Source organism: Prionailurus viverrinus, unplaced genomic scaffold, assembly GCF_022837055.1.
Source record: "Prionailurus viverrinus isolate Anna unplaced genomic scaffold, UM_Priviv_1.0 scaffold_45, whole genome shotgun sequence".
Classification (NCBI taxonomy): Eukaryota; Metazoa; Chordata; class Mammalia; order Carnivora; family Felidae; genus Prionailurus; species Prionailurus viverrinus.
Genome location: NW_025927610.1, coordinates 1,960,634 through 1,987,835, shown reverse-complemented (window position 1 = coordinate 1,987,835; position 27,202 = coordinate 1,960,634). Strand labels below are relative to the sequence as shown.

The 27,202-nt window shown below is 56.0% G+C and overlaps 2 protein-coding genes across 20 annotated transcripts in view; one reads left to right on the top strand and one right to left on the bottom strand.

Moving 5' to 3' along the window:
• ADD1 (adducin 1) overlaps window positions 1–21,150 on the top strand; it is an 87,400-nt gene extending 66,250 nt beyond the window's left edge. For 2 of the 6 annotated variants that reach the window (XM_047847186.1, XM_047847187.1), the window contains 7 exons: window positions 33–209; window positions 5,272–5,616; window positions 8,058–8,159; window positions 8,807–8,896; window positions 14,197–14,353; window positions 16,966–17,064; window positions 19,321–21,150. In XM_047847186.1, coding sequence (XP_047703142.1) covers window positions 33–209; window positions 5,272–5,616; window positions 8,058–8,159; window positions 8,807–8,896; window positions 14,197–14,353; window positions 16,966–17,064; window positions 19,321–19,679 — 1,329 coding nt within the window. In that variant the 3' untranslated portion in view covers window positions 19,680–21,150. Of the gene's footprint in view, window positions 1–32; window positions 210–5,271; window positions 5,617–8,057; window positions 8,160–8,806; window positions 8,897–9,632; window positions 9,726–14,196; window positions 14,354–16,965; window positions 17,065–17,726 lie in introns of all 6 variants that reach the window. The other 4 variants (XM_047847191.1, XM_047847189.1, XM_047847188.1 and 1 more) reach the window with 4 other exon arrangements.
• Window positions 21,151–21,214: 64 nt separating this feature from the next.
• MFSD10 (major facilitator superfamily domain containing 10) lies at window positions 21,215–26,073 on the bottom strand. Of its 14 annotated transcripts, XM_047847200.1 has the most exons (13): window positions 25,451–25,560; window positions 24,706–24,906; window positions 24,498–24,594; window positions 24,227–24,330; window positions 23,808–23,966; window positions 23,565–23,726; window positions 23,215–23,323; window positions 23,020–23,131; window positions 22,745–22,853; window positions 22,550–22,640; window positions 22,379–22,426; window positions 22,201–22,290; window positions 21,744–22,009 (listed from the first exon to the last, which is right to left on the bottom strand). In XM_047847200.1, exons 2-13 carry the CDS (start codon window positions 24,877–24,879, stop codon window positions 21,891–21,893), a joined length of 1,374 nt encoding a protein of 457 aa, XP_047703156.1. In that variant the 5' UTR covers window positions 24,880–24,906; window positions 25,451–25,560; the 3' UTR covers window positions 21,744–21,890. The 14 variants fall into 14 exon arrangements, with proteins under 14 accessions (XP_047703148.1, XP_047703152.1, XP_047703154.1 ...); XM_047847192.1 differs by having other exon boundaries at window positions 21,215–22,009; window positions 22,201–22,426; window positions 25,451–25,561; XM_047847196.1 differs by lacking the exon at window positions 22,379–22,426 and having other exon boundaries at window positions 21,215–22,009; window positions 22,201–22,354; window positions 25,451–25,561.
• Between the last annotated feature and the right edge of the window lie 1,129 nt (window positions 26,074–27,202).

Here is a 27,202-nt window from a genome sequence, read left to right as displayed (position 1 = left end):
ACTCAAACTACTGTTTGCTTGTTTTGGAAAAGGTCCGGACTCTGGCCAGTGCAGGAGGGCCAGACAACTTAGTCCTCCTGGATCCTGGCAAGTACAAAGCCAAGTCCCGTTCCCCAGGGTCCCCGGCAGGGGAGGGTACCAGCTCACTTCCCAAGTGGCAGATTGGTGAGCAGGAGTTCGAAGCTCTGATGCGGATGCTCGATAATCTGGTAAGAATGTTGCTACCACCTGACGGTAAAGCTTTTGTTCTGAAAGCAGAAGCGTTCGTGTTTTTATAGCAAGTGAAATGGCGTGAAACTGTCTTCATGCAGTATCTGAGTGCCTTCACCCTCAAAAATCATGAAGAAGCACCGGGCAATATAACTTCTAAGCTAAATCACGGCAAAATACAGAAGTGAGGGTTTCTTGTCTTCTTTTGTTGTTTAAAGGTAATCACACTTGGACTGTGTGGGGACAAGAGCACAGAGAATGCTCTGCTCTGAAGTAGGCTCCTGGGTTGGGGTGCCTGGTGGTTCAGTCGGTTGAGTGTCCGACTCTTGATGTCAGCTCAGGTCATGATCTCCCGGTTCGTGAGTTTGAGCGCTGAGTTGGGCTCTCTGCTGACAGTGTAGAGCCCACTTAGGATTCTCTCTCTCTCTCTCTCTCTCTCTCTCTCTCTCTCTCTCTCAGTCCCTCCCCCACTCGTGTTCTTTCTCTCTCTCAAAAATAAAAATGAAAATAACTTAAAAATAAAGGAAGTAGGCTGCTGGGTAACTTGCTCCTAGAGTAGCAGCCAGCTCAGTGCCCATCCTCCCACAAGCAAGCCATCTGGGGGTGCCTTCTACATCTGCTAGCCATGTGCTTTGTCTTTTGTTTTAATGTAAGTTCTAGCTGCGTGGGGCCTGATTATTATGTTTCACAGACATTTGCTGCTGATTTACTGTGTTGGGGAGACCACTTCCTCCAAATTGCAGGGACACGGAGCCTAGAACAACACAGAAGCTGGATGTGGTGTATTAAGCATAATAAGGATGTTCTGATGTTATCAGCAGGATGTGGTCTGTGTTAGAGGGTTCAGTGAGGGATCTCATCCATTTGCAAGCATCAGGGAGAAAACTTGATGTGGATGGCACTTGGAAGTGATCTTGGAGAGTAGGTAAAATTGTGGTAGGCCGAGTTGGGAGAAGGAAGGTGTGTGCGTGACTAAAGACACTACAGTAGGTGTAGGGGGTGGGGACATGCCTTCCAGGCACTTGTCTGGTATGAGCAGGTTCTTTAAATATTTAGGTCAAGGTGTTATAAGACGTAGGACTCTGTCTCACAGAGACGTTGGGCTCTGTGCCTGCTGCGGTGTCACGCTGTTTAGATGGAATTCGGGAGAGTCCATCGTCTTTCTGCATGACCTCAGGTGGTATAGACACAAGGACCTGTCCCAGGAGTGTGGGATTGAGAAGCCTCCGGAAGGGCTGGAGTCCCCATGTGTTGCTGTGGCCATGCTGGGCACCCTAGATAGCATCTCGAGGGCCAGCGGGGTGCATTTTAGCCTAGCAGGAGAGAGTCCCGACTATTGGACCAGGTCACACAGGGGAGGGGTGGCTTCGGAAGGCGGGAAGCTTAACTTTCTTGAAGATGTTGGAACACAAAGAATTCGTGGATCTGATTCAGGGGTGCTAAGTGTCCTCAGGGGCTGGATTTGATTAGTCAGGGGGGAGTGAACACAGAAAGCAGAATCTTCTATAACTTCTGAATTCATTTGCCCTGTACAGGGGGATTGCATTTACTGACCATCTGCTGTTGAGCCAGGAGCCATTAACAGGACACAAGGAGTTCATGACCTACCCAGGGAGGTGGACAAACAGATCCCACATGTGGCCGTGCATCTGTGATCTGGGTCCTGACAGAGCACAAGGAGAGCTGTGGAGGCAGAGACACAGGGCATGGGCCACGACTGGTCTCGGGAAGCAGGGGGAGGAGTGAGGCGCACTAAGAACATGGAAGAAGCAGCTGGAGTTAGGTGGCAGGGGCCAGTGGTGTCCCAGGTGTCAGTACTGGGAGGCAGATACCCCCGAGGGGCCCCACGAGGCAAGGAGCGCTGGGGCACCCTGTCTTACAACCTCTCTTCTTTCCTCCTGGCCGTTGCTCTGGTTTCACTGCTCTTTACTTGGAAGTCAGGTAGCAATCAGAAGAGAGGACCAAGAATCGAGAATACCAGCCCACCACGTCTTGTGTCCTCAGCGCATTCTAGAAGGTGGAGAGAGAGAAATCAAAATCAGGCAATAACTCTTAATGTGATAGAGGAGGGAGAGAAAGGCCAAAAGATGAATAAGTGAAGTGCTCTTTGCAGGGGTGTTGGTATTCAGTGTCCCTGATGTGCACAGGTTGTTATTGTCATTTTGATATTAGAAGGCTGTGTAGTTTGTAAGAAATAATAATTATCATTACGGTCCATGTTTTAACTTAGCATTCTTTTTTTTTAAATGTTTATTTATTTATTTTTGAGAGAGAGCATGAGCAGGGAAGGGGCAGAGAACGAGAGAGAGAGAGAGAGAGCGAGCGAGAGAGAGAGAAATACCAATCAGGCTCCGTGCTGTTAGCACAGAGCCCAGTGTGGGGCTCAAACCCACAAAACCATGAGATTGTGACCTGAGCCGAAACCAAGAGTCGAATGCTTAACTGACTGAGCCATCCAGGTGCCCCTTAACTTAGCATTCCGACTAACCATATATGTTTGCCAGTAATTGAGTAGGGTAGACAATAGTTGAAGATTCTCATCCTGTAAGAACTATTTTAACGTACACGGAAGAAATGCTGATTGCTTCCCAAACATGAAGATCTAATTCTAGCTTTTCAAAGAAGGAAGGAATCCATATGTGTATCTATAAGCCATACAGTAGGTGTGAGGTCCTAGTATTGCCTCTAGTTTTGGCTTGACAGCATTTAAAGGGGAAGATTAAAGAATAAAACCATACCCTCTGAGGATAAAATTTTGCAAAGTTCTGGTGGTTTATCCTTCAGTCATGGAGACTACTCAGGAGTCTTGGCTCCCTCGGCGAGAGGAAACTTGAGTTAACAAGAACTGTATTTTTCTGAAGATAGCCTTTTTACAGTGGAGCCATTATCTTTTATTGTTCCTCAACAAAGCATGCTCATCAATGGAAAAATTGCAGGGTAGACATTTACCGATCTTCTTGAGGATGGTGGTGGGAAACAACCACTGAGGACTGCGTTTCAGAATTGTCACCACCCTTTTTTTAATGTAGTAAAGGGATGTCGGTATGCCAGTGGTCTCCCAAAGAAGAGAAGCATCCAGAAGGGAGAGAATTCCTGAATTGGGAGAAATGTGAATGATTCTAAAGCACCTCAGCAAGCAGGACACAGGCCGGGGCCCCTCTAATGTGACAGCTCTTATTCTCCTGTCCTTTATAGTGAAGGTGCTGTGAGTGACTCGGTCCAGACGTGAAACGGCAAGTCAGGAGCAAACTGAGCCAGGTCCTTGGCCTAGGGTCTCACAAGGTGGTGGCCGGGACTGGTTCCCATCAGAAGGCTCAGTGGGGCAGAACCCACTTCTGAGCTCCAGACAGAATTCTGTGGACAGAATTCATTTTTCTTACCGCTGTAGGAGTCATGGCGGCTCGCTTCTTTAGAGCTAGCAACGGACAAAAGACTCAAGATGGGTGCCAGCCTCCTATGTAGTACATCCTGCATCACCTTTGCCAAATTCCATGGGTTAGAAGCAAGTCAGGTCCTGCCCACGCTCCAGGAGGGAGGGCGTTACAGCAGGTGGGGACCATGGTGGGGGGGGGGGGCACCATAGAGTCTGTCTGCCACACCCACCAGCTGCTATGCACTGGGTTGGAGGGATGGGGAACACATCCTCCTTGCCTTGGAGAGATTGTCTGTGGGGATTGGCAAACAGGTTGGTCCAGCACGTGGGCTAAGTGCTATTGCAGTGATGACAGAGGTGGGAACTACTGGGGCTCAGGCCTTAAAGCCTAATAAGTGGTCATGAGGCAGAATTGAAGGTTGATCTCGAAGATTGTTACATTCAAAGAAAGAACCAGGTTTCACGAGGTGTACTTGTTTGGCCTTCCCCAAAGATTATTACGGTATCTTTTTAAACTTTATCTTAAAAGGTGAAAAAAAAAAAGAAAAGAAAAAGAAAAAAATTAAGTACGTTGTTTAATACGATCTTTACTGTAGACAGCAGCAAGTAAGCCCATTTAAGTATTCAGTTTATTAGTATTCAGTTTAGTAACTTTTAAAAACTGGGGGCACCTCAGTGCCTCAGTTGGTTAAGTGTCTGACTCTTGATTTTGTCTCAGGTCAGATCTCATGGTTCCTGAGTTCGAGCCCCATATTGGGCTCTGCGCTGACCGTGCGGAGCCTGCTTGGGATTCTCTCTCCCTCTGCCCCTCCCCTGTTTACACACATGCACCCGTTCTCTTTCTCAAAATAAGTAAACATTAAAAAATTTTTAAAAAACTGAACACACTGTAGAACCAGTATCCAGATCAAAAAACAGTAGCACGGGGCGGCCTGGCTGGCTCAGTCGGTAGAGCATGTGACTCTTGATCTCAGGGTTATGAGTTCAAGCCCCCCTTTGGGCGTGGAGCCTATTGAAAACAACAGCAGCAGTGATGACAGAACAGCACCTCAGAATCCCCTGTACCCTTTCAGGTGATTCTTTTTGTACTTTTTTTTTTTTTTTAATTTTTTTTTCAACGTTTTTATTTATTTTTGGGACAGAGAGAGACAGAGCATGAACGGGGGAGGGGCAGAGAGAGAGGGAGACACAGAATCGGAAACAGGCTCCAGGCTCTGAGCCATCAGCCCAGAGCCCGACGCGGGGCTCGAACTCAGGGACCGCGAGATCGTGACCTGGCTGAAGTCGGACGCTTAACCGACTGCGCCACCCAGGCGCCCCCTTTTTGTACTTTTAATAAGTGATGAGTGGAATAGTGTTCTTTCGCATTTGGTTTCTTTGACTCAGCATCACATTTGTGAGGTTCATCCTAATGTTGCACCTGGTGATGGAGCATTTGCTCTGAATCCGGCCCCCTAGTCCGTTGCGTGGATGCTGCAGTTTGCCCATTCTGGTGTTGCTGGCTTTGTCTAATCTGCGGTCAGGATTTTGGTGAATGTTTGTGCATCTCTGTCGGCATGTATCTGGGAGTGCGGAGTTGTCGCGTGTGTGCCTGTCCAGCTTTTGTAGCTATTTCCACGCAATTCCCCAAAGTGAAACTGTTGTGAGATCTGGCATATTGACGGTCTTTCATTCTCTTTGGACCCTAGGGTTACAGAACTGGCTACCCTTACCGATACCCTGCTCTGAGAGAGAAATCTAAAAAGTACAGCGATGTGGAGGTTCCTGCGAGTGTCACAGGGTACTCCTTTGCTAGTGACGGGGATCCGGGCACTGGCTCCCCTCTCAGACACAGTTTTCAGAAGCAGCAGCGAGAGAAGACAAGATGGCTGAACTCTGGCCGGGGTGACGATGCTTCTGAGGAAGGGCAGAACGGAAGCAGTCCCAAGTCGAAGACTAAGGTGTGGACGAACATTACACACGATCACGTGAAACCCTTGCTGCAGTCTCTCTCGTCCGGTGTCTGCGTGCCAAGCTGTATTACCAACTGCTTGGTCTGTGCCTACCTTACTGTTCATAGTTAGATGATGTAGAGCAAGTTGGGTAGCTGGGGCTTCGGAGGCTTTGGGAATCTAGCCTTTCTGACCTGGATTTCGAGCAAACCTTCCTCCTTAACCTTCTTTAGCCCAAACCGGACCTGCCGTATGCATTAGCTATAATTCAAGTAATACTGTCTGCTTGAAACTGCTTAAGATACGCAGCACTTCTTCAGTAACCCCCACATCACCTAACTCTGTGCGTAGCGAAAATACTAAGTAACTTACACATATTAATCTAAAAGTTGGAGCTGACATTTAATTCAAATTATGTTCAAGGAATCCTAATGCTTCATGCACGGAAAAGTAGTTCAGTCATAACCTGTTATTTCAGTGTTGTCATCGCCAGACTGCAGTCTGTTCTTTAAAGGCTTCAGTGTTTTCTTAAGCAGTTTTCCCTGGTGTCTCACGGGCATTTTCCCAGCTGACCTCGTCCTTTCTTGTTGGCCTCGTTCCCCGCTTGCTGTCCCAAAGCCTCCGAATGCTCTAAGCCAGCTACCTTCTGCATGGACTGTTGCATGTGAGTAGACGGCCGTAGTGGTGAGTCCTGTGGCTCCTGCTGGGTGTGGCATGACCCAAGTGCGGCGCAGGCCATCTGCAGGCACCAGCGACAGACCCTGCGAGGCGCGCTTTGTTTCCGTAATCACAGACACGGCCCTCAAAGACACTTTGCTGTCTTGGTGCTCACGTCCTGTGAAGACCGGTCTTCACTGCCCCGTAACCCAGCCTCTGACAGTTCAGCGGCTCCTGTGCCACACAGAGGGGGACCCTGGAGCGGCCGGGGCAGGCACGCAGGTGACCCGTGAGGTCGGATGGCCTAACACGGTGTGCCCCGAGCAAGCATGCGGGGCCTCCTGTTCCCGTAATAACAGTGTTCTTACTTTATAGATTTATTCCAAAGAAGACAGTTCTGTCTTCCCCAGGTGGTTCTGGTGCGCGAGCCCCTGTGCTCCTGAGCAGACTCGTCACGTGGAGCCCGTCTCTCCTCTCTCCTTCCGCCTCCTCCTCCTCTCCCTCTTTTCTTCTCCCCAGTTTCAGCTGTTTTGTTTTTATTTATTTTACTTGTTAAAGGGCGTGGGCCTAAAAACCACCTTCCTGCTGAGGATATACGTACATAGTGCTGAGTTGCCGTGATGAAGTTTTTCTAAGCACATGTGTAGCCTCAGCTTTGAGCTTTATTTGCTATTGTCTTGAAACAATATGAAATCACTTTGCGTGTTTTAGTCAGTGTGCACATTGAAGGGGAGACCTTGTTCAGCACTTAAATTTGTTTCCTACTGCTCCGGAGTATTGGGCATGCCATGCAGTGTTCCCAGGTTGGTATGTTAACTTACAGTAACTGTTCTCAAGTTTCAAACGTGTTCACGCTTCCAAGGTTATTGCTTTAATGTTTTGACTAAAACTTATTTTTAATAAAAAAGCTGGAGTTATTTTTATCTGAGAAGATAACTGTCAGTGAGTACCTCACAGCTCATGCCCATCCCACACTTCCCTCCGCAGCAGCTAATAAGCATTTGCCAGTCTGTTGCTTTCTTTAAAGTCTTACGGTTTATGGCCATCTTACTGCCTCCTGAAAATACTCTCAAAGGCGTAACATTGCTGGCCTTGTTTTAATGTTCAGTGCCCACCCATGCCTCAGAATTAGAATTTGATTGAAAAGCTCGTGTGTGATTGGAGATCCAAAAATAAAGACAAAATATGAAAGGCGCGGTGTGCTGATGCTATGCACTGATATCTAAAACGGCCTTCTGATAAAAACTCATGAAGCGCTTCAAGTTTGTTTGGGATATTTTTGTAACACTCTGAAGTATTAAGTTATATAAAATATTCGACATCACCAAACCCTCCCACCAGGCAGCTACTGTATATACGTTCATGCAGCAATTTTCTTGGGTTGAAAAGCTATGCCAACAGCACGTTCTAATGCTGTACTTTATTTTCATGCAAAACTTTGGTGACGCCCACTCTTGCCTCCCAGTCCGGTCTTTCCCTTTACCTGGGTGGCAACATCACATCGCTTTTCATGACCCTGCCATCTCATGCTTCCAGCGGCTTTGGCATTGATGACTCTCAGGGCGGTGAACCAATGTGCTCTGAGGGGTCCCCCCATGGCTAGTCCGCGGGAGTTGCAGAGCGTAGCTCTGTCGTCAGCCTCTGCCGGGCCTTCTGGATGGCGTGTGCCGGTCAGTCACGACTCTGGCTTCCACCGTTACTGGTTTCTGTTTGCACACGCCCTGCCCCGATCCCACTGCTGCAGTGACAGGAGGTGTGGTCATTGGTTCATTCTCTGTGATGTTCATGCATGACCAGGTGTGAGACACGTGGGACAGATTGGATGCTGTGGCATCACGTAACCGTTGTCCCAGTTCTGACTTTTCAACCGTTCTTGATGTTTACAGTGGACTAAAGAGGATGGACACAGAACCTCCACCTCCGCTGTCCCTAACCTGTTTGTTCCATTGAACACTAACCCCAAAGAGGTCCAGGAGATGAGGAACAAGGTACGTAGTGGCTGACGTCAGCCCGTGGCAGGAACTTGTGTGCAGGCGGAGGTGGTGGTGGCTGGGACGGAGGCGGCACGTGCTCGCCCCTCGCGGAGGGCTCCCACTGCTGCAGCCGAGGCCCTCTCCTTCCACTGCTTGTGCGCCTGTGCTAACAAGCGTGGTGTGTGAGCAGCAGACAGCCTGGGGCCCCGGTTCCTGAACAGATGCTTGCTCCCATAGTGGGCAGAATCGGAAGCGACAGCCTGTTTCTGGCAAGAGCAGCCTTTGCCCCCGCGTTTCAGCGTTCATTCGCTGAGCTTTGAATGTTTGATGTGTCAGATGGAACATGAGATCCACCAGTGTTCACAGCGCCACCGTGAGAGGGGCTCGTAGGGAATGTTTCTCCTCGAGGAGTGAGTACGGTTAGAGATCGGTGCTTGCCAGAGCCATCCAGAAGGTGCAGAGAGTCCATCCCCTTGGACTTGTGAACCTCTAAACAGGCCGGACTAGCACCACCAGACAGGCACTGTGGCCATGTGGGGCCCTGAGGGGCAGGGCAGGGCAGGGCAGGGCCTCTGGGGCCCCAGTGCACATGCGGGGTGACTCAAGTCGTGGCGAGTCTTCTCCGTTCTGTTGATGTGTGTTTCTCCTTCTTGTGTCCTCAGATCCGAGAGCAGAACTTGCAGGACATTAAGACGGCTGGCCCCCAGTCCCAGGTTTTGTGTGGTGTAGTGATGGACAGGAGCCTTGTCCAGGTGAGAGCCCAGGGCGTCTGATAGTAGTGGGTGGTGGCTCTAATGACCGGCCACTCCAAAGTTATTCTTGACTTGGCAGAGAATGATGCTGTGAGGTAAGTGTTCTAGGCAAGACCTACCTCTGTGAAAAATCCTCATGATGAGAAACAGCCCCCCACTCTCCCTGAAGTTGTAGACGTAGCACAAGCATGCCCACGGGCCGTGTCCTCCCCAGCCCTGCTCCGTGAAATGCATGCCTGTGTGAGGGTGGCACTCACGCCACCTGCTTTGGGGCCTGGATTTGCCCTGGTTTGGCAGTGAACGGTGGAAGACGCCACAAGAGGGTGGGTTCAGCGGACGTTTCTGTTCTCGTGTGTATCGCCCTCTGCAATAAAGTGCCGCTTGGGGAAAAGTGGTTACAGAGGGCACCTGTAAATGTCTGCATTTACATGCCTTTCTGTAAGAGCACTGTACTTCGTGGCACACTGAAGATAATCGTGTAAGTAGTTATCTCTGAAAATTGAGTTGCCACCTGCTGCTTTAAACGCGACCCTGCAGGGTAGGTGTTTGTGCTCTGAGTTGGGGCAGCCGTGGTCCTGGTCTTGTGGTCTGTGTCTGCACGTGCACCGCCATCACTGCTGCACCGCCGTGGACGGCCGTCTCTGCTGCATGCTCTCAGCCAGCTCCATCCTGTGCTCTCAGTTGCTGTTTCGAAGCCGGGCCTGGCGGGCTCTGATGACTCAGTTTACTGTTGCAGGACGCACCCCTCTCTGACTGTACGGAAACAATCGAAGGGCTCGAGCTTACAGAGCAGACCTTTAGTCCTGCTAGATCTCTGTCTTGTAGAAAGGTACTCACCGCCCTGTCCTTGACCGCCTCTCGGCACGCGCTGCCCTTCCACCCGCCCCGTCCCCACCTGTCTGCTCTTGCCGGGCACCGTCTCAGTGACCCCTGCCTCTGCGATGGACCGAGGTTCCGTTCTGCCTGTTCTGTTCTGTAATTAGAGTGTCTGGTACGAGGTTATTTTTATAATCCTCGGCATCCACGAGGCATCCACGCGGTTGGGGAGAAAGGGCTCACGATGCGTGGCGCATTTCTGAGGGTCTGCACGTGACTCTGGTTAGTGCATGCTTTTGGGTTTCGTCTGCCTTTTATGGGATGTCGATGGCAGAAGGCTCATACGGGCCGCCTGTGGGCAGCGGTGGCTCCCTGTGCAACCTTCTACCTTTGCTTGCTCTGCTGTGACCGCACGCGTAGTGAATGTGGCCGTTGGAGGTTGTAGAATTGAAAGACAGCATTTCAGAGGAACGGAAAGTAAAACTGGACAGTTTCTATTGTTGATGAGATATATTTAGTTTTTCTCCTAAAAAAAAAAAAAAATCCTAGATGATTCTTTAAAAAGTGTTTCACAGGGGAAAAGAGACATGGAAATTTGAAGCCAGGAGTAGTAAGCTCTGTACACGCACACGTTGATGTGGATGGCAGGTGGGAAGTCTGTGTGATGTAACCTGCCCCGTTGGAAGGAGCCCCGTGAGGGCCCTGCAGGTGTGCTGGTGTGCACAGCTCGGTGCTGACAGCAGAAAGCGGCTGCCTGCTCGGTGTTGAGTCGCAGTGACGTTTACCCTGTGTTCAGAGGAGATTTTTAGGGTGTGTCTCTTCAATTCCTACGCCTCCAGTGAGATGCCATCTCTTCGTAGTGATGTCCCAGTTGCCAGAGATTCGTACCAGGGGTTCTGTATCCTGCGTGCAACCCTCACCAGTGACGAGGTTTTGCATACTTAGGGGTTAATTCAGTAGGTCCGTTTCTCCTTATCCTTTGAATATACTTTGAGCTGCCGTTCTTGGAGGGACTTCTCGGAGCAGGGGAGAAAGATGGCCTTTTTTCTGCATGTCTCAGTACTTGGGGCTTTAAGCCGTTGTGGTCTTGCTAGCTCATAATTTTCTTTTCTCCGATGCGTGAAGCTGTGCTGAGTCCGTGAGCCCCGGGGTGCTTACCATGCGGGGTCTCCACTGTGGCTGCCACCCTGTAGCCCTTGGGCGGAGCTGACTGACACCGTCATTGCTCTGCAGTCTCTCTGGCACTGGGTCACGCGTGGTGGCTTCCGCTTGACCTTGTCCAGACTCTCCGGAAGGTGGGCTGGTTGGCTGTATTTCAAGTGGGCTTTTTCAGCCAGTTCCTCATCCAGCCCCAATTTTTGTTTTTGCTCCGGCATGTCAGACTCGGGTGTGTGTCACCATCACCTGTGAGTGCTTCATCACGTGTAGATGTGGCCCCGCACCCCCGCCTGCCAGGAAGTCAGAGTCGCTGGGAATGGGATTCCTGGCCATTCTGGTGCCTCACCCCCTAGTCTGGGCAGCGCACTCTGGGAGTGCTGCATCCAGGTGGGGTCAGCAGGGGAAACCGCACCCAGCCCAGCCTAGAGGGTGCTCCCGTGCCTGGATTCTTGTTCCAGCCTGCATTTTCTCCAACACCCTCCTGCTGCTCACATTTGCACCCTTGGTCTTTTTCTCATTTTTACGTTGAGAATACGACTCCATCCATGACCTTGACTGAAGCTGTTCCCACATCTTTCGTGCGAATCTCCAAACGCAGACTGCATTGCTCCCTCTACGAGGTGGCCCTGCTCTCAAGGTGGCGAGTTGAGTTTTTCTTTGACAAAGTAGAAAAAGAACTTGGTTACGTGTCCTAGTAACGTCCTCTTCCCAATGAGGCAAATCTGTAGATACCTGCTTTCCATTTGAGAATCTGAGGAACATGTGTCTGGGCTTAGGAAGTAGGGGCTCTGGGGAAGCCCTTCCCTTTGCTTCCACCCCTCCCTCCCTGGTGATGGCCGTTCACTCAGGCCCTGACGTCCTCTGCCTGAAGGAGGAGCGGCAACTTGTCAGCCGCACCCTGGTGCTCTGGTTCCAGAAGGAATACTGAGCCCGGCCGAAGCCTCTCTGAACTCCACGTTGCACGCGCCAACACGGAAGCTGTGGTAACTGGCCGCCTTCTGGAGGTCATTGCAAGTGAACTGAGCTGTTAGACGTTAGCGCGAACAAGTTCATGCCGACAGCTGCCGGGGGCAGGCCGGGACCGTGCTGCCGGATTTGTGCTCTGTGCACCTGTGTGTCCTTGGGCAGAGTCCCTCTCACTTGGTGCTGTGTGGGGGAAATGGGAGGTGCCTGCGCCCACCTTGCAGTCTTACCTGGCGAACTTGGTGTTGAGCGCCCAGAAGCGCGTGGCCCGGCACTAAGAATGTAAGTTCAAATCCGAGTGGGTTTTATGGCTGAAAAGCCCGATGCTTGGAGAGGTCGGGTCACTAGCCACGTCTGTAGTCCACACCAGGCGCCTCAGCCAAGCGCAGCGGCCGTTCCTCGGCGGCATCGGTTTTGCTTAGAGCCGCGTTCTGTGGCTGGAAGCGAGGGGGGCAGCGAGAGCCTCTGCGGGAAGAGCAGCCACTTCACATCCTGGCCTCTCAGCCCAGGCTGCTGCCCCGCAGGGGACCCGTTTTCCCTCTGCATCCCGAGCCTTGTTTCCGTCCCCCCAGATAACGCAGTTCCCCTGTCCTCCACTCCGGTCAGAGCCCAGGTCTTGGGGGCTTGGCAGCCGCTTGGCGCCTGGCTGAGGAATTTGGAGGAAGGAGGCTCCCTGCCAGCAGAGGTGGGAACCAAGGTGCCTTGAGGGCCCGGGGTCTCCGTGCGGGAAGGGCCTCGCTTGCCGCAGGTGCCTCTGTGGCAGTTGATGCTTGAGATTTTATTCATTCCTTGTTCTGAACTGTTGAGTTAAATGGATTTAAACATTTCTCTCAAACCTCGTATCGCCTGGTCGCTTTGTTGGCAGTGCTAGCGGGTGCACGTGCAGCAGGTCAAGTGCCCCAGCTTGCAGGACACCCCCACCCAGCACTTCCTGCTGTCAGCCCAGCAGCTCCTCTCGAGGATGGCACACCTGAAGCCGATGCACAGGAACAGGCTTTACCGAGAAGAGGGATTCGGTTCCCCGTCTTGAGACAGGGCAGCTTCTGAGTGAAAAGCCGGTTGACTTTGGGTCAGCCTTGGTCAGAAAGTGGGCTCCCCTTGACCATCCAGGTTGTCTTGACTCTTCAGGCTCTCTAAGCAGAGGTGGCCAATTGCAGCAGGTCCTTCCCTTCTCTTCCCTGGGTCTGCGTCCCAGAACAATCCTGGGGTGCTCTCGATGCTCTGCACCCAGCCTGCTGGACAGTCACCCCTCCATCCGGGTTTCCCAGGCTTTGCCAGGGTAGCAGGTGGCCCAGGTGTCCCCAGTCTGGCTCTGTCCCTCATGCACATCGGTCGGCACGGCCTGTGTCTGGTGTTTGCCTCTCACTGAGGAGAGTGTTGGCAAACCAGCCTGGCATCAGAATTTTGGCTTCTCCTTTCCTAGGTGGTTTTTGGAAGCTCCTGATAAGTAACGCGCACGTGTGTGAGCTCTGGCTGACTTTCTCAGTGAATGAACCCAGGGCATCTGGGGGCCAGCCAGGCTGAGCAGTGGAGTGCGGAGCTGTGCTGGGGTAGGCGAGGGTGGGCTGGACGTCACACGCCCAGGGCTGCCCTCCTGGCTCTCTCCCTCTGAGGCTTGCCTTCCCCCTACCCCCTGCCCTGCCCTGCCCTGGGTCTGTCTCTTCCCTGCAGACTGGGTGTGACCCGTGAGCTGCTTTCTTTCTATTTTCTTCTCTTTTCTACATGTTCCTAGTTCTCCAAATTCCTCAGACAAATACTGATATTTTGGGACTTTAAAACAATTTCTTGGGATCCGTTTTCGGGAGCTGGTTGTAAGCTAAATACATAGTCAAAAGGACAGAACTTACCTGTGAACTTAGTAAAGTCAGTCTCCGAGCACACCTTCCCTGACCATCGGAACCCTTGACATTTTCTGCTGTCGTGAGGGGGGGCAGTTGACTTCAAAAGTCCACTCTTCCGTCCCGCCTGTCACTGTGGAGACGGCATTCTCCTGGAGGTGCCCACTCTGTGCTGTCCGTCTGCACCTCATTGCTTTTGCTTCTGAGACCTGAAGGACTCTCCTGTGATTTTTTTTCCTCCTGGTACATTTGTTTTGTGGCATTTAAATTGTGTTTCTCTGTCTCCTACCACTGGAGGCCGCAGCCCGGCCTCTGCCTCAGGGCCCAGGGCGATTCCTAGGCCCCGTCTCAGGGATGCGTGCGTGTGCGTGTGCGTGTGCGTGTGCGTGTGGGTGTGGGTGTGGGTGTGTGCGCGTGCACTCTTGGAAACCCGCCCGCCCCGCCCCGCCTGCAGCCTTGCCCGGGATGGGGGAGAGTCCCCTCTGGCAGGGCTCCCACCGACGGGGCGTCCCTCTTTGTCTGCAGGGGGAGCTGGTGACGGCTTCCAAGGCCATCATTGAGAAGGAGTACCAGCCCCACGTCATTGTGAGCACCGCGGGCCCCAACCCCTTCAGCACGCTCACCGACCGGGAGCTGGAAGAGTACCGTAGGGAGGTGCAGCGGAAGCAGAAGGGCCCTGGAGGTGAGCATGCGTGTGCGCGAGTCCTGCGCGAGTCCTGGGCGAGTCCTGGGCATGCTGGCGCAGGCCACACGCGCTGTCCCCGAAGCAAGAGAAAGCGCTGTGCCCGCTCCTCTGTGCCAGGTGTTAACGGTGGGCGATAAGGTCAGTGACTCGCATGAAAGAGCAGCCTTGGGTCTGGTTAGTTCAGAACGTCACTGAGCGCACGTTTCCTAGTCCCGAAGGAATTAGACCATGAGACACACTTGTGAGTGTGCTCGGTGCCTGTGCAAGAGACCATGTCGGAGAGTTGAACTTCCCTCCTCCACGAACCTGGAGGGTCTTCCTGCACAGGTGTGCTGGCAGGCCCACGGCCCAGCGTGCGGCCTGCTCTGGGTCCCAGACCCAGTGGGGAGTGTGGCCCTTTGCTGGCGTGGCCCTTTGTTTCTCTTGGTAACTCGCTGACGCAGGAGGTCATATTTTATGTTTTTGTAAAATACAATGGGACTATTTGCAGCAAATGAAAATAAATGGTTCTAAGAACCAGAACCTCACGGAGCAGGTTGTTTTCAACTTTAGGTTTTGAAAAGTAGATCCAAGAATTTTGAGAATGCCAGAGGTGAGCCTCCCCCTGCCTCTACCAGGAAGGCTCCAGTGGGTCTGCATCACTTTCCCCAGGCAGCCTTGGTTGAGACCAGCAGACCCTGGGCACAGATGTCCCCCCGCCCTCTCCACCCAGGAGGTTCATGCTGCCGTCCTCAGGGCCTTAAGTTCTAATCCTGGTCTTTGTAGGGACCACACTTCCTCCTTGGCTCAGCCCCTAGGAATCTGCCTTTAGGAATGGAAGTCCCACAGTGTTCCATGGCCCTGGGTCTGTGGGGGATTGACCGGGAACTACTCCTGAGTCTCTGAGTACTGCTCCCGAGTCTCTGATTTGCCCCGATTTAGGTTTTTCTGGTCTTGTTTTAGATTACGTAGCTGCTATTGGAATTTGGGTCATGCAAAAAACTGTCGTTTTCCGTCTGTGTCACTTTGTTAGGTGTGCGTTAAAATTAAGACTTAGTGCATATCGAATCAGAGTGAGCCCAGTCTTCCGTCACACCAAGCTCTGTGTCTCTGATCGTCTCCCTTGCATGTACGCACAGCCCCGCCGAGAGCTCTCTGTGCTGTCACCATAAGTCCCTGCCTCAGATTAGAGCCCTGGGGGTGGTGCGTGGGCCGGCCCCGATTCCAGAGCACACACATGCGTCTGACCCTGGGCCCCTCCGGTGTCGGGGGGCCCGGATTACAAGATGTTGTTTTTTTCCTCTTACGTTTATTTATTATTGAGAGACAGAGACAGAGAGAGACAGAGCATGAGCAGGGGAGGGACAGATAGAGGGAGACACAGAATCCGAAGCAGGTTCCAGGCTCTGAGCTGTCAGCACAGAGCCTGACGTGGGGCTTGAACTCACAAACCGCAAGATCATGACCTGAGGGAGCCTAAGTTGGACGCTCCATCAACTGAGCCACCCAGGCACCCCTCAAGATGTTTTTTTGAGTCAAACCATGAGACGTACAGGAGTTTTCCCCATACGCGAGGCTCCATGACGAGGGACGCTCCAGCAGTTGAGTGGACAGGACAGCTGTGTCCGTGCTCTGTGACCACAGAGCTGTCAGCAGTGGGAGTGCCAGTGGGGGCGTGCTGCCAGGAGACCCCTGCCCGGCACTGCTGTTGGCCCTTGGCATGGGGGCGGGGGACAGGTGTTGGGTGCCATAGGGCAGCACTTCTGGCAGGAGGAAAGAAAGCCTCAGGGCTCTGGCACCTTCTTCTGGTTGAGGGAACTTGTAGGAGATGCAAAGGCCTTTGTTGATAGAAATCGGGCTTCAGGAAGGTGGGTTGGCATCTCTTTGAGATCAGAGGCCCTGATGATTGTAGCTGCTTGTTCAAAATATGGGACCTAGTGATGCTAAGCATTAATATAAAAAGTGTAAGTGAGATAAGGAGATTTAGGGAATTAAGATAATATTAGTATGTATTTTTCCCTAAATGAGAAGTAGGCTTGAAATTTCCTAGATCTTCGTTCGGTCCTAGTACCTGTAATTTTTCCTCTGGTCCTTATCAGTGATTTTATTTCAGAAAATAAAAATACGCTTTATTAGCTGCCAGGTTTAAATTATTGGTAGAAAATGTTCTACATAGAAAATGAAAACCCACGTAATTCTCGTGTTCCATCCCTTGAGGAGGTGAGCAGGGTGAGGGTGCTTGGGACCCTGGGCTGCTAGCTCGGCAGTGGGGAGGCTGGACAGTGAGGACGTGGGGAGGGGCTCCTCCCTGGAGGACAGACGAGGACAGGCCGGGGGCCTCCAGTCGGTGTGCCACAGAGTCAGCTCTGGCGGCTTCTCTCTGGCCTAAGAGTAGAAATTAATTTCGTTTCCAAAGTTGTTGAATCTTTCTGAAATTCAGATGCACAGTCATAGTGGGCTTTGTTTATCCTGGAGAGGTGAAGACGGTGTGGTCGTGAGCCCTCCCAGTCTCCTGGATGCAGCCAGATGGGCTGGGCAGGGAGGGCAGGGGCTGCCTGCCTTGGAGGAGGGTGAAGGCTCACGATGTCTGAAGCTCTTTACCACGTGCTTCTCTGTGTGTCTGCCTGCAGAGATTCTGGACGAGAGCAGAGAAGAGAAGGAGAAGAGTCCTCCAGAACACCCTGCTGCCCCCCACACCCCCCCCAGCACCCCCGTCAAGCTTGAGGAAGGTGAGCTCTGGCTGCCCGCTGTGGGAGGGCGCGTGGCCTTCTGGGGTCCGGCGTCGGCCGGGAGGGGTGGGCCTCGCGTTTTTGTCCCGTGGGGGGAGAGCAGCCGGGTGTGCGGTAGAGGGACTGAGTGATGAGAAAGCGCTTTTGCGCGGAAAGCCACCCACCACGTGGCTCTGAACCGGCCCTCCTTGCTGGCGCTGGCCTTGGTAACTCAAGGACAAACGGATTGTTAGTGAGATGTCAGAACCAGGCGGGAGAGGTTTCGGGGGTTGGATCCCGCCTTCGTTACGATGTCCGTTTTGCCCACTGCTTACACAGTCCTCAGACCTTCCTGTGTTCAGATCACTCCTCTGGAAACGTCTTCCATCATGTCTGAGCCGTGGTACCTCGTTGGACCTGCCGTAGTAATTGGTCCGTGCGAGTGCAGGCCTCCATTGGCCTCTCGGACTGCCCACTGCGTGTCTGTGGCGTGTGGCCCACGTGTCTGTCCCTCGGTCTTCTGTGTCGTGCTGCCCGTGCCTGTTGGGGGCCTGTGGCTCACCTTCCCCCCGTTCCTTGTCCACAAGAATGGCTCAGCCATTCTTCTATAACCCGGCGGCTGTGACTGAATGCCTAGATTCTCTCCCTGTGCTTTTCTCTTCCTGTGGCTGCGTCACAAGCAGGAGGTGGATGTGCTAAAGAGTACCTGTTACCATAGTAAGTACCGCCCGTCCGGCCCTCTGCTGTTTAACCAGCATCCCCTGTGCTTTGCTTCATTCTCCTGCTTCTTTGTTGCTTACTCAGTTTTGTTTTCTGTTTATTCAAAGTAAAAATAGAGGGCCCCCCTCCCCCTTTCTCACACCCAGTTCCTCCATCCCAGGCAGTGGCATCTTGGCAGGGACTCGGTCACCAGAGAGCTGGGTGGTGGCAGCCTGTCCCTGGGGCCCCTGGACTGAGGGCCCTGCTCAGGGAGCCCTGGGCCTTGGAAGCTCCACAGCGATCATGTTGGCCGGATCAGCCTGTGATTGCTCTGGGCGGGAGGTTTCGCTGTTTGGATCGGAAGTAGGTCTAGACTAGGTTCAGACGGCTTAGGGGTCGCATGTGTTTGGATCTTTGCTTAAGTTCAGAGGGGGCACAAGAGCTAACATTTGGCACTGGTTTTTTAACGTGACATTGGCCACACGATGAAAGTCCCCGGAGGCACCCACAGGCAACCTCTGCATGCTTTGCAGAGTGAATCCCGACCTCCTCCTGCCCTAGCCAAGTAAGGACATTTCATTATCCTGGGACAGAAGGTGGCTAAGGGCAGGGACAGGGTAGCTCCAGCCTCCCAGAGCCAAAGTGCTAAGTGTTTGGGGCCCGGAGCCTCCTGTGCCGGCCGCACCTCACCGACACTCAGCCCGGGGCCCCTCCTGACTTCAGCTCCATTTCTCCGTACTAGACGGTTTGCTGTTGCCTAAGCAGCAAGTTGCTTGTAACTCTATAGGCTGTTTTTAAGTATCTACAAAACTGGTTCGGGGATTAGATCCCGCCTTCGTTATGATGTCCATTTTGCCCACCGCTTACACAGTCCTCAGACCTTCCTGTGCTCAGATCACTCCTCTGGAAATGTCAGAGGAGTCTGTATAGAAATCTGGTGATGGGGACCTTCGCTAGAAGCACACCCTCAGAGCAGTTATGCTGTACCTATTTACGTTTCCACGTTCAACTTGTGAAGATGGCCTGATGTTTTGCCCCTAGCTCTTACCTCATAATTCATCTCTTTTCTTTGATTCTCCAGCCTAAAATGGCTTTATTTCGTTTGATGCTGATATATGGGGTCTGGAGTTAACCATGATTTTCTGTGGTTTTCTTCTTGGGGGAGACCAGGTGTTGTGGGCTGAAATTGAGGCTTAATTTCAGGACTACTGATAATGTGCCCTTAGGGTTCTAGAATAAACTTCTGTTCAAGTGCTAACGCAGAGCACTGTCGTGCTGAAATGCTCCCGACTTGCCCATCTCGCTCTCTCTGACCGGGGACCAAGGCCCTGTCCGTGAGCGCCCTGTCCACGAGGAGGAGCTGAGAACAGCCCTGAGATTGTGCCTACGTCTTGTTCTCTGAGCTGCCCCTGGCCCTGAAGTAGAGCACACCTCACTTAAAGTGTCAGTCGGGTGTCGGTAGAAGCCCCTGCGTCCAGGTGGGCTCCGCGCGGGGCGCTGCCCCCTCCCCCCTCGGGGCCGCCCCGCCGAGGTCTGGCAGCCATTCTCCAGCCCCGTCTCTCCTACCCCACCCGCCAGACCTGCCGCAGGAGCCCGCCTCCAGAGAGGACAGTGACGCTGCCACCTTCAAGCCGACTCTCCCCGACCTGTCCCCTGATGAGCCTTCAGAAGCGCTCGGCTTCCCGACATTGGAGGAGGAGGAGGAGGAGGAAGAGGAGGAGGGGCTCTGTGAGGCCCGCGAGCCCCCCAGCCCCACCAGGTCCCCCTTGGTGGCCAGCCCCGAGCCAGCCTCCGCCCGGGCGGCTGAAGAGGCCGCCTCCCCAGCTGCCGAGGACCCTGGCAGCGACGGGTCTCCGGGCAAGTCCCCTTCCAAAAAGAAGAAGAAATTCCGCACCCCCTCCTTTCTGAAGAAGAGCAAGAAGAGGAGTGACTCCTGAAGACCCCGTCCCGCACCAGCTGGCGCCACCAGACCGTCCCCGATCGCGTCTCGTGTCCTGTCTTCCCGTGTAGTGGAATGCAAAAAGCCCAGCCCTCCATGTAGCTAGAGCTCCCCTCCCGGCCTGACCAGACCCCCACGTCCACCGGTGCTCGCCTTGCGTGTGTGCGCAGCGGCCCCCCCCCCCCCCCCCCCCCGCCGGCCCGCAGCCTCAGGTTCTGGGGGAGACGAATCCACGTCCCTCCCATCTGTCTGCCCCTTGGTGACACCCTCTCCCCTGGCGGTGAGAAGTCCTGGTCCCGGCCAGACGGTCGGAGGCCCTGCCGGCTCTGGCCTTGACCGCTCTCTCCTTCTGTCGTGAGGTGACCCGTGCTGTGTGCTAGGCTCCCCTTCACCCCCAGGTCTCGGGTGACTGAATCAGACTTGTAGTTTCCTGCTGGCGTTACCTGCTGGGTGAGTGAGCTCACTCTGTGGACACAAAGCCTCAGTCCTGTGAAAACACTCACGTGCCCGCCAACGGCCCAAGGCATAACAACAGCCTTTGAGAGGCGAGTTTGGGCTGAGCCGGAAACCCCAACAGCAAAGGGGACCTGTGTCTGCCCAGCACAAGCTATGTGTGGTCTGATTACCCTGAGGCCAGAAACAGGTTCAGGGGCTCCCCATTTCTCACTCACTGGGGTCTCTGGGTTCCTGTCATGGGGAAGATACGTCAAGACAGGGGAAGAGTCCTTTCTAGAATTTTTTTCAGCAGGTTTGCAATTTACCCTACGTTTTTTACCGTGAACAGGCCTCTTTTTAGTAAGTTTTTTCTCTGCTCACTCGTCTAGGGGACGTTTTGGACCGAGAAGGGGTCTTCTCTTACCTTTAACTCTGCCTTGAAGACCCCCCTGGTTTTGGTAAAAGGCGCAAGGTACAAGACCCAGTGGTCCCTCCCTCACTGCTTACACCAGCCACTTATGAGCCGTGACTTGCTCTCCTTGTTTGGCATCGTGAAGTTTCACTTAACTCAGACCCCTGGGAAACCACATGAAGCTGCTTAGCGGGACTAGTGGGTGACCCCTTCCAGGAGCTGTCCCGGTGCCAGCCTGACCAGGCACCGGCAGGCCTCCTCCCCGGGCGGACCCATGCTCCTGACACCAAGGCAGGACCTGAGGCTGGCTGCATGGCGCTGACCACTGCTTCGAGCTTGCTGGCGACTTGCTTTTCTCCTGTGTGTCACTTTGTTGTCATGGTGGCGTCCGGGCGCTGAGCCCTCAGCCCGTACAGTTGACCCCGGACTCTTCACCCCTTCCTTTTGTCCCTCCCATGCAATGACTTTTATTTCACTTTTGTAGTTTATTTTAACTCTTTGTATTACAACATGAAGTCTAGTCGCATATATGGATACAGGCTTGGGAGGATGGGTCCTCTGTCCTCCACTGTAACGTGTTTTACTCACAAATAAAATTCTTTAAGCAGTTTCCTTGTCTAAATTTCGGAAGCAGTTTGGCATTTTTTTTCCCCCTTGGTTCAAGATAGGACTTCGAGAAGTCTGTCTTGAGATCCCAAGTGTTTATTTCTTGATTGGACACTGTTGCTCTGCACCAGGAAGGCCCCTAGAACCCAGAATCGCCTTGCCCGGGGTGCCAGCCTGCTCTTGGGCCCGAGAGCCTGACGCCCCTACAGTCCGAACAGATGCGCAGGGGTGGGATGGTGATGGGAAGAGCCCAGCACAGGGCTCCCTCCTCCCTGGGTGGCCGGGGTGCAGGGCACAGCTCACGTAGGCCCTAGCGGGTGTGGGCTCCCATCGTGGCGGGCCCTGTGTCACCCTTTCTGTCCTCCCTGTTGTGCAGAATGGTCACGGGCCCCGGACGAGCCTTGGACTTTTCTGCTCAGTGCAGGTGTAAGAGCTTCTGGTGCTCGGGGGTCTCCCAGGTGGGGGGTAGTGAGGCACAGCCGTGTGCTGGCGAAAGGCACTTGGTATAAAATAGCTGCTTTATTTTGTCATTTGGAGGCCTGGCTGACACCGTGTGTCTGAGAGAAAAGTGAACACAAAACCTGAAAGGTGTTGGGGAGTCCCTGCTCCCGGCACGACGGGCAGGACTGCCCAGGCGCGCGTACCACGGAGCTGCTGGAGTGTCTAGCAGGGGCCAGGGCTGGGCCCCAGGGGGAGGGGAGAGGTCCCGTTCCCTCCCCCCCACCCCTTCCCCAGCTTGGGGCGGGGCTAGCTCCACTACTCGGCCTTGGGTGCCATGCGGGCTGGAGGCCTCAGGTTGCGCAGGAGCAGGAAAGGGAGCAGGAAGAGGCCTGAGCACACCGTGAAGCAGACCCTGGCCCCGGCCAGCCAGTACACTGTGGAGAGACAGCCCGAGAGGTGATGCGGGCCCTCCCTCCCCGCTGCGCCTCCACCCCGGGGATGGCAGGACCACGGCAGGAACCGACGGGGCGGCAGGGGAAGGCGGATGGCAGGGCCGCGTGGCCTCCCCCTGGCCTTGCCTCCCAGGGGCACAAGCGTGCCTGGAATGCTATCCCAGGGCCCTTACCTGAGGCAGCCACCATGGGTCCCACTGCCCTGGCCAGGGCGCCCAGGCTCCGAAGTGTGCCCATGATCGTGCCCTTCTGCCTGGGCAAGCCTTTGGTGGGGGGGGGGGGGAGGAAGCCGTCGGGTGCTTGCTGGTCTCCTCCCACCTGGGGGGCCTCGGGCAAAGAAAGGCTCCTTACCATAGTCAGCGACCACGGAGGACAAGCAGGGCACCACGACGGCAGCGGCTGCCAGGGGACACCAGGAAGGTGGCAGGCAGCCTCCAGGTGATGCCTGGAGGGCTGTGGCCCGGGATCCCTGGCCACCGGCTCCCTACCGTTCCCACCCTGGCCCCGGGAGGACCCCCTCACCGAAGGAGTAGAGCAGCAGCCCCAGGCCCAAGGCGGGCAGCGTGAGCCCCCAGCCAATGAGGAGGAAGGCAGGCACCAGCAGCAAGATGGCCTGCGACGGGGGGGGGGCATGGCAGCACTCAGGACCCACCCCTGCCGCTTCCAGCAGGACTCGCGACAGGGCCTGCCCCCCACTCGCCCGGGGGAGCCTCGTACCCGCTTCACCGCTGCAATCTCGCTGCCAGGGCTGATCTTCCGGGCGTAGGCGCCCTGCACGGTGGCCATGGTGAGGCCGATGAAGAAAAACATCTTTCCTTGCTGCAGGCTGGGAGCGGGGGAGCCGTTAGTGCCTTGGTCAGACCGCCCTGCTCCCGCCAGCCACGCCGGAGCCTGGGAGCCCACAGCTTCTCCTGGGCCTCAGCCAGCGCCTGCCCCAGGGATGGGCCAGGGTGGGCGCCACTGAAGCGGGGAAGACGGGCTGGCGCCGCTACCTGCTGAACTGGAAGCGCTGATGAGCGAGGAAGCTCAGGGTGAACTCGAGACCCGAGAACAGGAAGAGGTAGAGGAAGTACACCAGACCCAGGCGGCGAAGGTGACGGATCCCTGGGGAGCACGGAGAGCGTCTGTAGGGGCCAGCAGCCCGAAGACGCGACAGTCCTGCACTCGTGATGGGGGTGCCTTCTTACCGTCTCCAGCGGGTGGGTCCTGGCCACGGGCCACGGCCGAGAAACGGAGCAGGGCCACGGGGCTGAGCAGGTCTGCCGCAGCCTGGAACCCCGGGCCGATAGAGGATGCCTGGGGAGGGGGTGGGACTGGAGAGGCCGGCCAGGCAGCTGGGGAGGGCCATGACCTGAACCTGGCCTGGCCTCTGGTCCAGATGCCCGGCCCAAGAGGCAGGGGTCCCCGGAGGCACTGTGGCCCCAAGAGCCCCTGTGCAGGAGGAGAGGCCAGCCCAGCATTCTTGGCCAGCCCCACGTGCCCACAGAACTGAGCCCCTGCCCTGGGGCTCGGCAGCAGGTTCTGGGACCCACCTTACCCGCTTCTCCGCAGGCAGCGTCTCCGGCAGGAAGCAGAAAATAAACAACAGGTCGGAGGCAGCAAAGAGCAAAGCCAGCCAGGGTACCATCTCCGCTGGCAGGAAGGCGCCAAGCATGGGGCCCAGCGTGAAGGCCAGCGAGAAGGCCACTCCAATGACTGCCTGGGGAGAAGGCCGCCTGAGCCGGGATGGGAGACCCCAGGCAAGGAATCCCAGCCTCCTCGCCCCGTAGCGCGCACGCACCATGCCTCGGCTGCGGGCGGAAGGTGAGCCCAGGTCGGCTACGATGGCTGTGGAGAGGCTGACGTTTCCCTTGCTGATGCCCCCAATCACCCTGGAGGCCAGGAAGGCGGCGAAGCTCTTTGAGGCCGCCCACACGGCATACGAGGTGGCCAGACCTGCCTGTCCCCGGGGCAGGTGTGGTCACTTGAGGCCAGGAGGGGCCCAGAGCTGGGCTGACAAACCCAGGTAACACCGCTGGGACCCGGCCCTGTCTGTTCTGGAGCACTCAAGGTCCGTCTGTGTTCCCGATGTCCCCCCGCAGACAGGGAGCGGCTCTGGGAAAGCCTGCCTCAGCCACAGGAGCCAGCACCCAAAGCAGCACACCCAGGGAGGGGGCAGCGAGGGCCGCTGCCGGGTGGGTGAGAGGTGGGCACCCGTACCAGGGACAGCAGCATCACCGGGCGCCTCCCGAGACAGTCTGAGACAGCCCCCGTGACTGGTGCCAAGAGGAACTGCAGGAAGGAGAAGACTGAGCCTATCAGACCTGAAAGAGACAGACGTTTGGGTTACACGACTCGGTCTGTCCTCATGGGTCTGGTGATGCTGGGTGGGCCCCACCAGGAGTGGACACTGCACACGGGAAGGGGGCAGACAGTGCCCAGCAGCAGGAAAGTGGGGACAAGGACCCCAGTGTGGGACTTGGGGCCGTACCTCCAAACAGGACACTGTTGTACCTCTTCTCCGCTGGCATCCTGATGGCTGCGGCAAACCAGTCCACGCCTTGTTGCCAGGAGCCATAGAGGGGATCCTGGGGAACAAGGAAGTGTGACAGGGGTTGGGGGAGTCCCTGATGGGCTTTGGGGGCAGTGGGCAGCCATCGTGGGAGTCGGGGGGCCTCCAGACATGGGGGAGGGCTCACGTGGGCACGGCCATGGCTCTCCAGCAGCCCTGGCAGCAGAGGCAACAGCAGAGTGAAGGCCAGGAGGTCCAGCAGGAGGCCGAGGAAGACCACGGTGATCACACGGGGCTCTGACAAGGGCTGTTGGCGGATGGGTGGGCGCGGGGTGCAGCTCCCTCCTGCTCCCCAGCCCATGGTGGGGGCCGCTCCAATCCCGCCTGGCTGACAGTGTGGCAGGTCTGCATGAGGGCACCTCTGGGTACCCCAGAGCCAGAGACCTATCCTGGACCGGGGAGGAAACAGAGCTCCCCAGCCCTCACCATGCCCCCGACCCACTAACAGCTAGCAAGCACCCTAAAGGGAGTGCCTGCCCGCCTCCCTAAGGGCCCCTCAGTGCGCCCTCTCCCCGATGCCAGGCAGCAGGAAAGTCAGGCTGCTGGGTTGCGCAAAGAAACCGCAGCCACCGATGCCAACCGTCCCAAGGGGCCGAGTTGGGGGCATCGGGGGCCCCGGCCTACTCCATGCAGCCGCCCCAGGTCGTCTTGCAGAGTGGCTGGGGAAACTGAGGCCCGGGCGGAGGGCAGCCCCGGCGGTGTCCCCGTGCCCCTGAATCCCGGCCCCCAGCCCCCACCCCCCAGGAACCCGGCCCCCGACCTCCCCCATCACCCGCCCCGCCCGGAATCCCGGACCCCGACCCCCGCCCTGGCTCGCATCCTGGGCGGGGCAGTGGGGCGCGCACGGACGCGGGAGCAGCCCCCCCTGGCACCTGCCGCGGCCGCGCGCTCAGGGATGACGGACGGTCGGACACACGAACTGATGGACGGATGCGGAATGGACTGCGGGCACACTGCCGGGGGCGGGCGCGCGCCGGCCACGCCTCCTCCCGCCCCGGACGTGGGCGCCGGCGCGCTTCCTCTTCCGGCCGGCAGGCCGAGAGCGGGCGGGTCGGGAGGGGTCGGCGCGCCTTCCCGCCGCTCACCGGCTGGTGCCGGCCCTGGTGTCCCCGCCGTGACCGCGCACGCCAGTGTCTCGGCGGCTCTGCGCGTTGTGCCGAGCCCGGGACCCCGGGACAGGCGGCCGGGGAAGGGGACCCGCGGGAGCCACAGCGTCCAGCCGGCAGCGCGCTGGCCTCTCCTGCCACCAGCCTGACCCGGGTCGGCGGACGCCCACACCTCCTCACCACCTCCACCCACATGCCCTCCAGGATTCGTCTGACTGGCCGACCCGAACCAGAAAGTAACGGGAAGTTCTGGAAATGAGGTTCGGCTTCCAAGTTGACGCGCGTCCACAGCCCACCCCTTGTCAACTTGGCATTCCTACCCCCTCTTTACACCGTATTAAACTCCCAAGTAAAGATAGCAGCAGTCCCACCGCCTGATAATAGGCGCAAGGAGTCCACCTCCAGCCAAGAAGAAAGCCGTTAGCACTTTCTCCAAAGGATACGTTCGGGTCATGTTCATTTTTCCCAGCTGGGCCACGGGGGAGGGGCAGGAGGTACGAGCTGGAAATAGTGTCTCAGAAGGCTCGGAGCAGCCCTCGGTTCTGCCCCTGGCAGGCTGGTCCTAGCTGGGTTTCATCCCTTCTTCCAGAATCCCTGCAGGAAGAGGCAGGGCTGGGCTGGGCCAGATACACAGATCCTGACATTTCCAAGAATTACATGTCCAGGGGGTTTGGAGAGAGGCCCCGGGGGGCGGGGGGAGCAGAGTGATAGCGCGATCCAAAGCTGGGGCTTTAGGGCTTGTTGCCGGCCCGGTCCAGCCTCGTGGGACTGAAGAGCAGGACATCGGGCTGAGGCCCAGGTGCACGAGATCCCGGGGCTGAACGACGACAGCTGGCCAGGCCTGCACATCGAGGAGGTGACGCCAGCCTGGTCCGTGCCTGTGACAGCTGCCGGGGCCTCCTGGCTTTGTGGAGCCACACAGCTGGCGAGCCTGTCTCTGGCGACCCAGGGGAGACTGGCTGAGTGCTCCTCCCTCATTCCCAAGGCTGCTCTCTGTAGTCGGGGCTTGAGCCCTACGTGCTCCAGGGGCATTCTGGCCCCGGACTCCGCGTAGAGTTCCAGCACCACCCGGTTTGTCCAAAAGCAAACTGCCAATTCTCCCCACCGACCAACCTCCTCTTTCCCACCACACTTAGGCCGTCCTGCCAGCCACTCCCTGAGTCCCCCACCTCCCCCTGGCCAGTCCTCAAATCTGTGGTTTTTGCCACGGCCGACTGTGTGACCTCAGGGACTGGTGTCTCAGTGCAGGTCCCAGGGCCACCTCGCAGGACTGGCTGCTGTGACCACAAGCTGTGTGACACTGGCCTCCAGCGCCGGCCTGTGGGAGGCAAGGCCTCAGCGCCGGGCCCCGTATCACCTGCCAGGTACACCGATTTCTGTACAGGAGCCAAATATCTGTGGTCGTCCCAACACGAAGCTGGCCGGGATCCCCTCAGTCCCAAACCCTGTGATTCAGCGAGGCTCGTCCGGACGACGGAGGAGTCCGTCCCGGCCGGTTGGCGTGGCTGTCACGGAGGA

Excerpts from the sequence above, each read along its gene's own strand:
- MFSD10 (XM_047847192.1), bottom strand. The coding sequence starts at position 24,879 with ATGGGCTGGGGAGCAGGAGGGAGCTGCACCCCGCGCCCACCCATCCGC. Across the intron at positions 23,132-23,214 it reads GGACCCACCCGCTGGAGACG|GGATCCGTCACCTTCGCCGC; the intron begins GTAAGAAGGCAC and ends CGTGCTCCCCAG. Across the intron at positions 22,854-23,019 it reads CAGCGCTTCCAGTTCAGCAG|CCTGCAGCAAGGAAAGATGT; the intron begins GTAGCGGCGCCA and ends CCCCGCTCCCAG.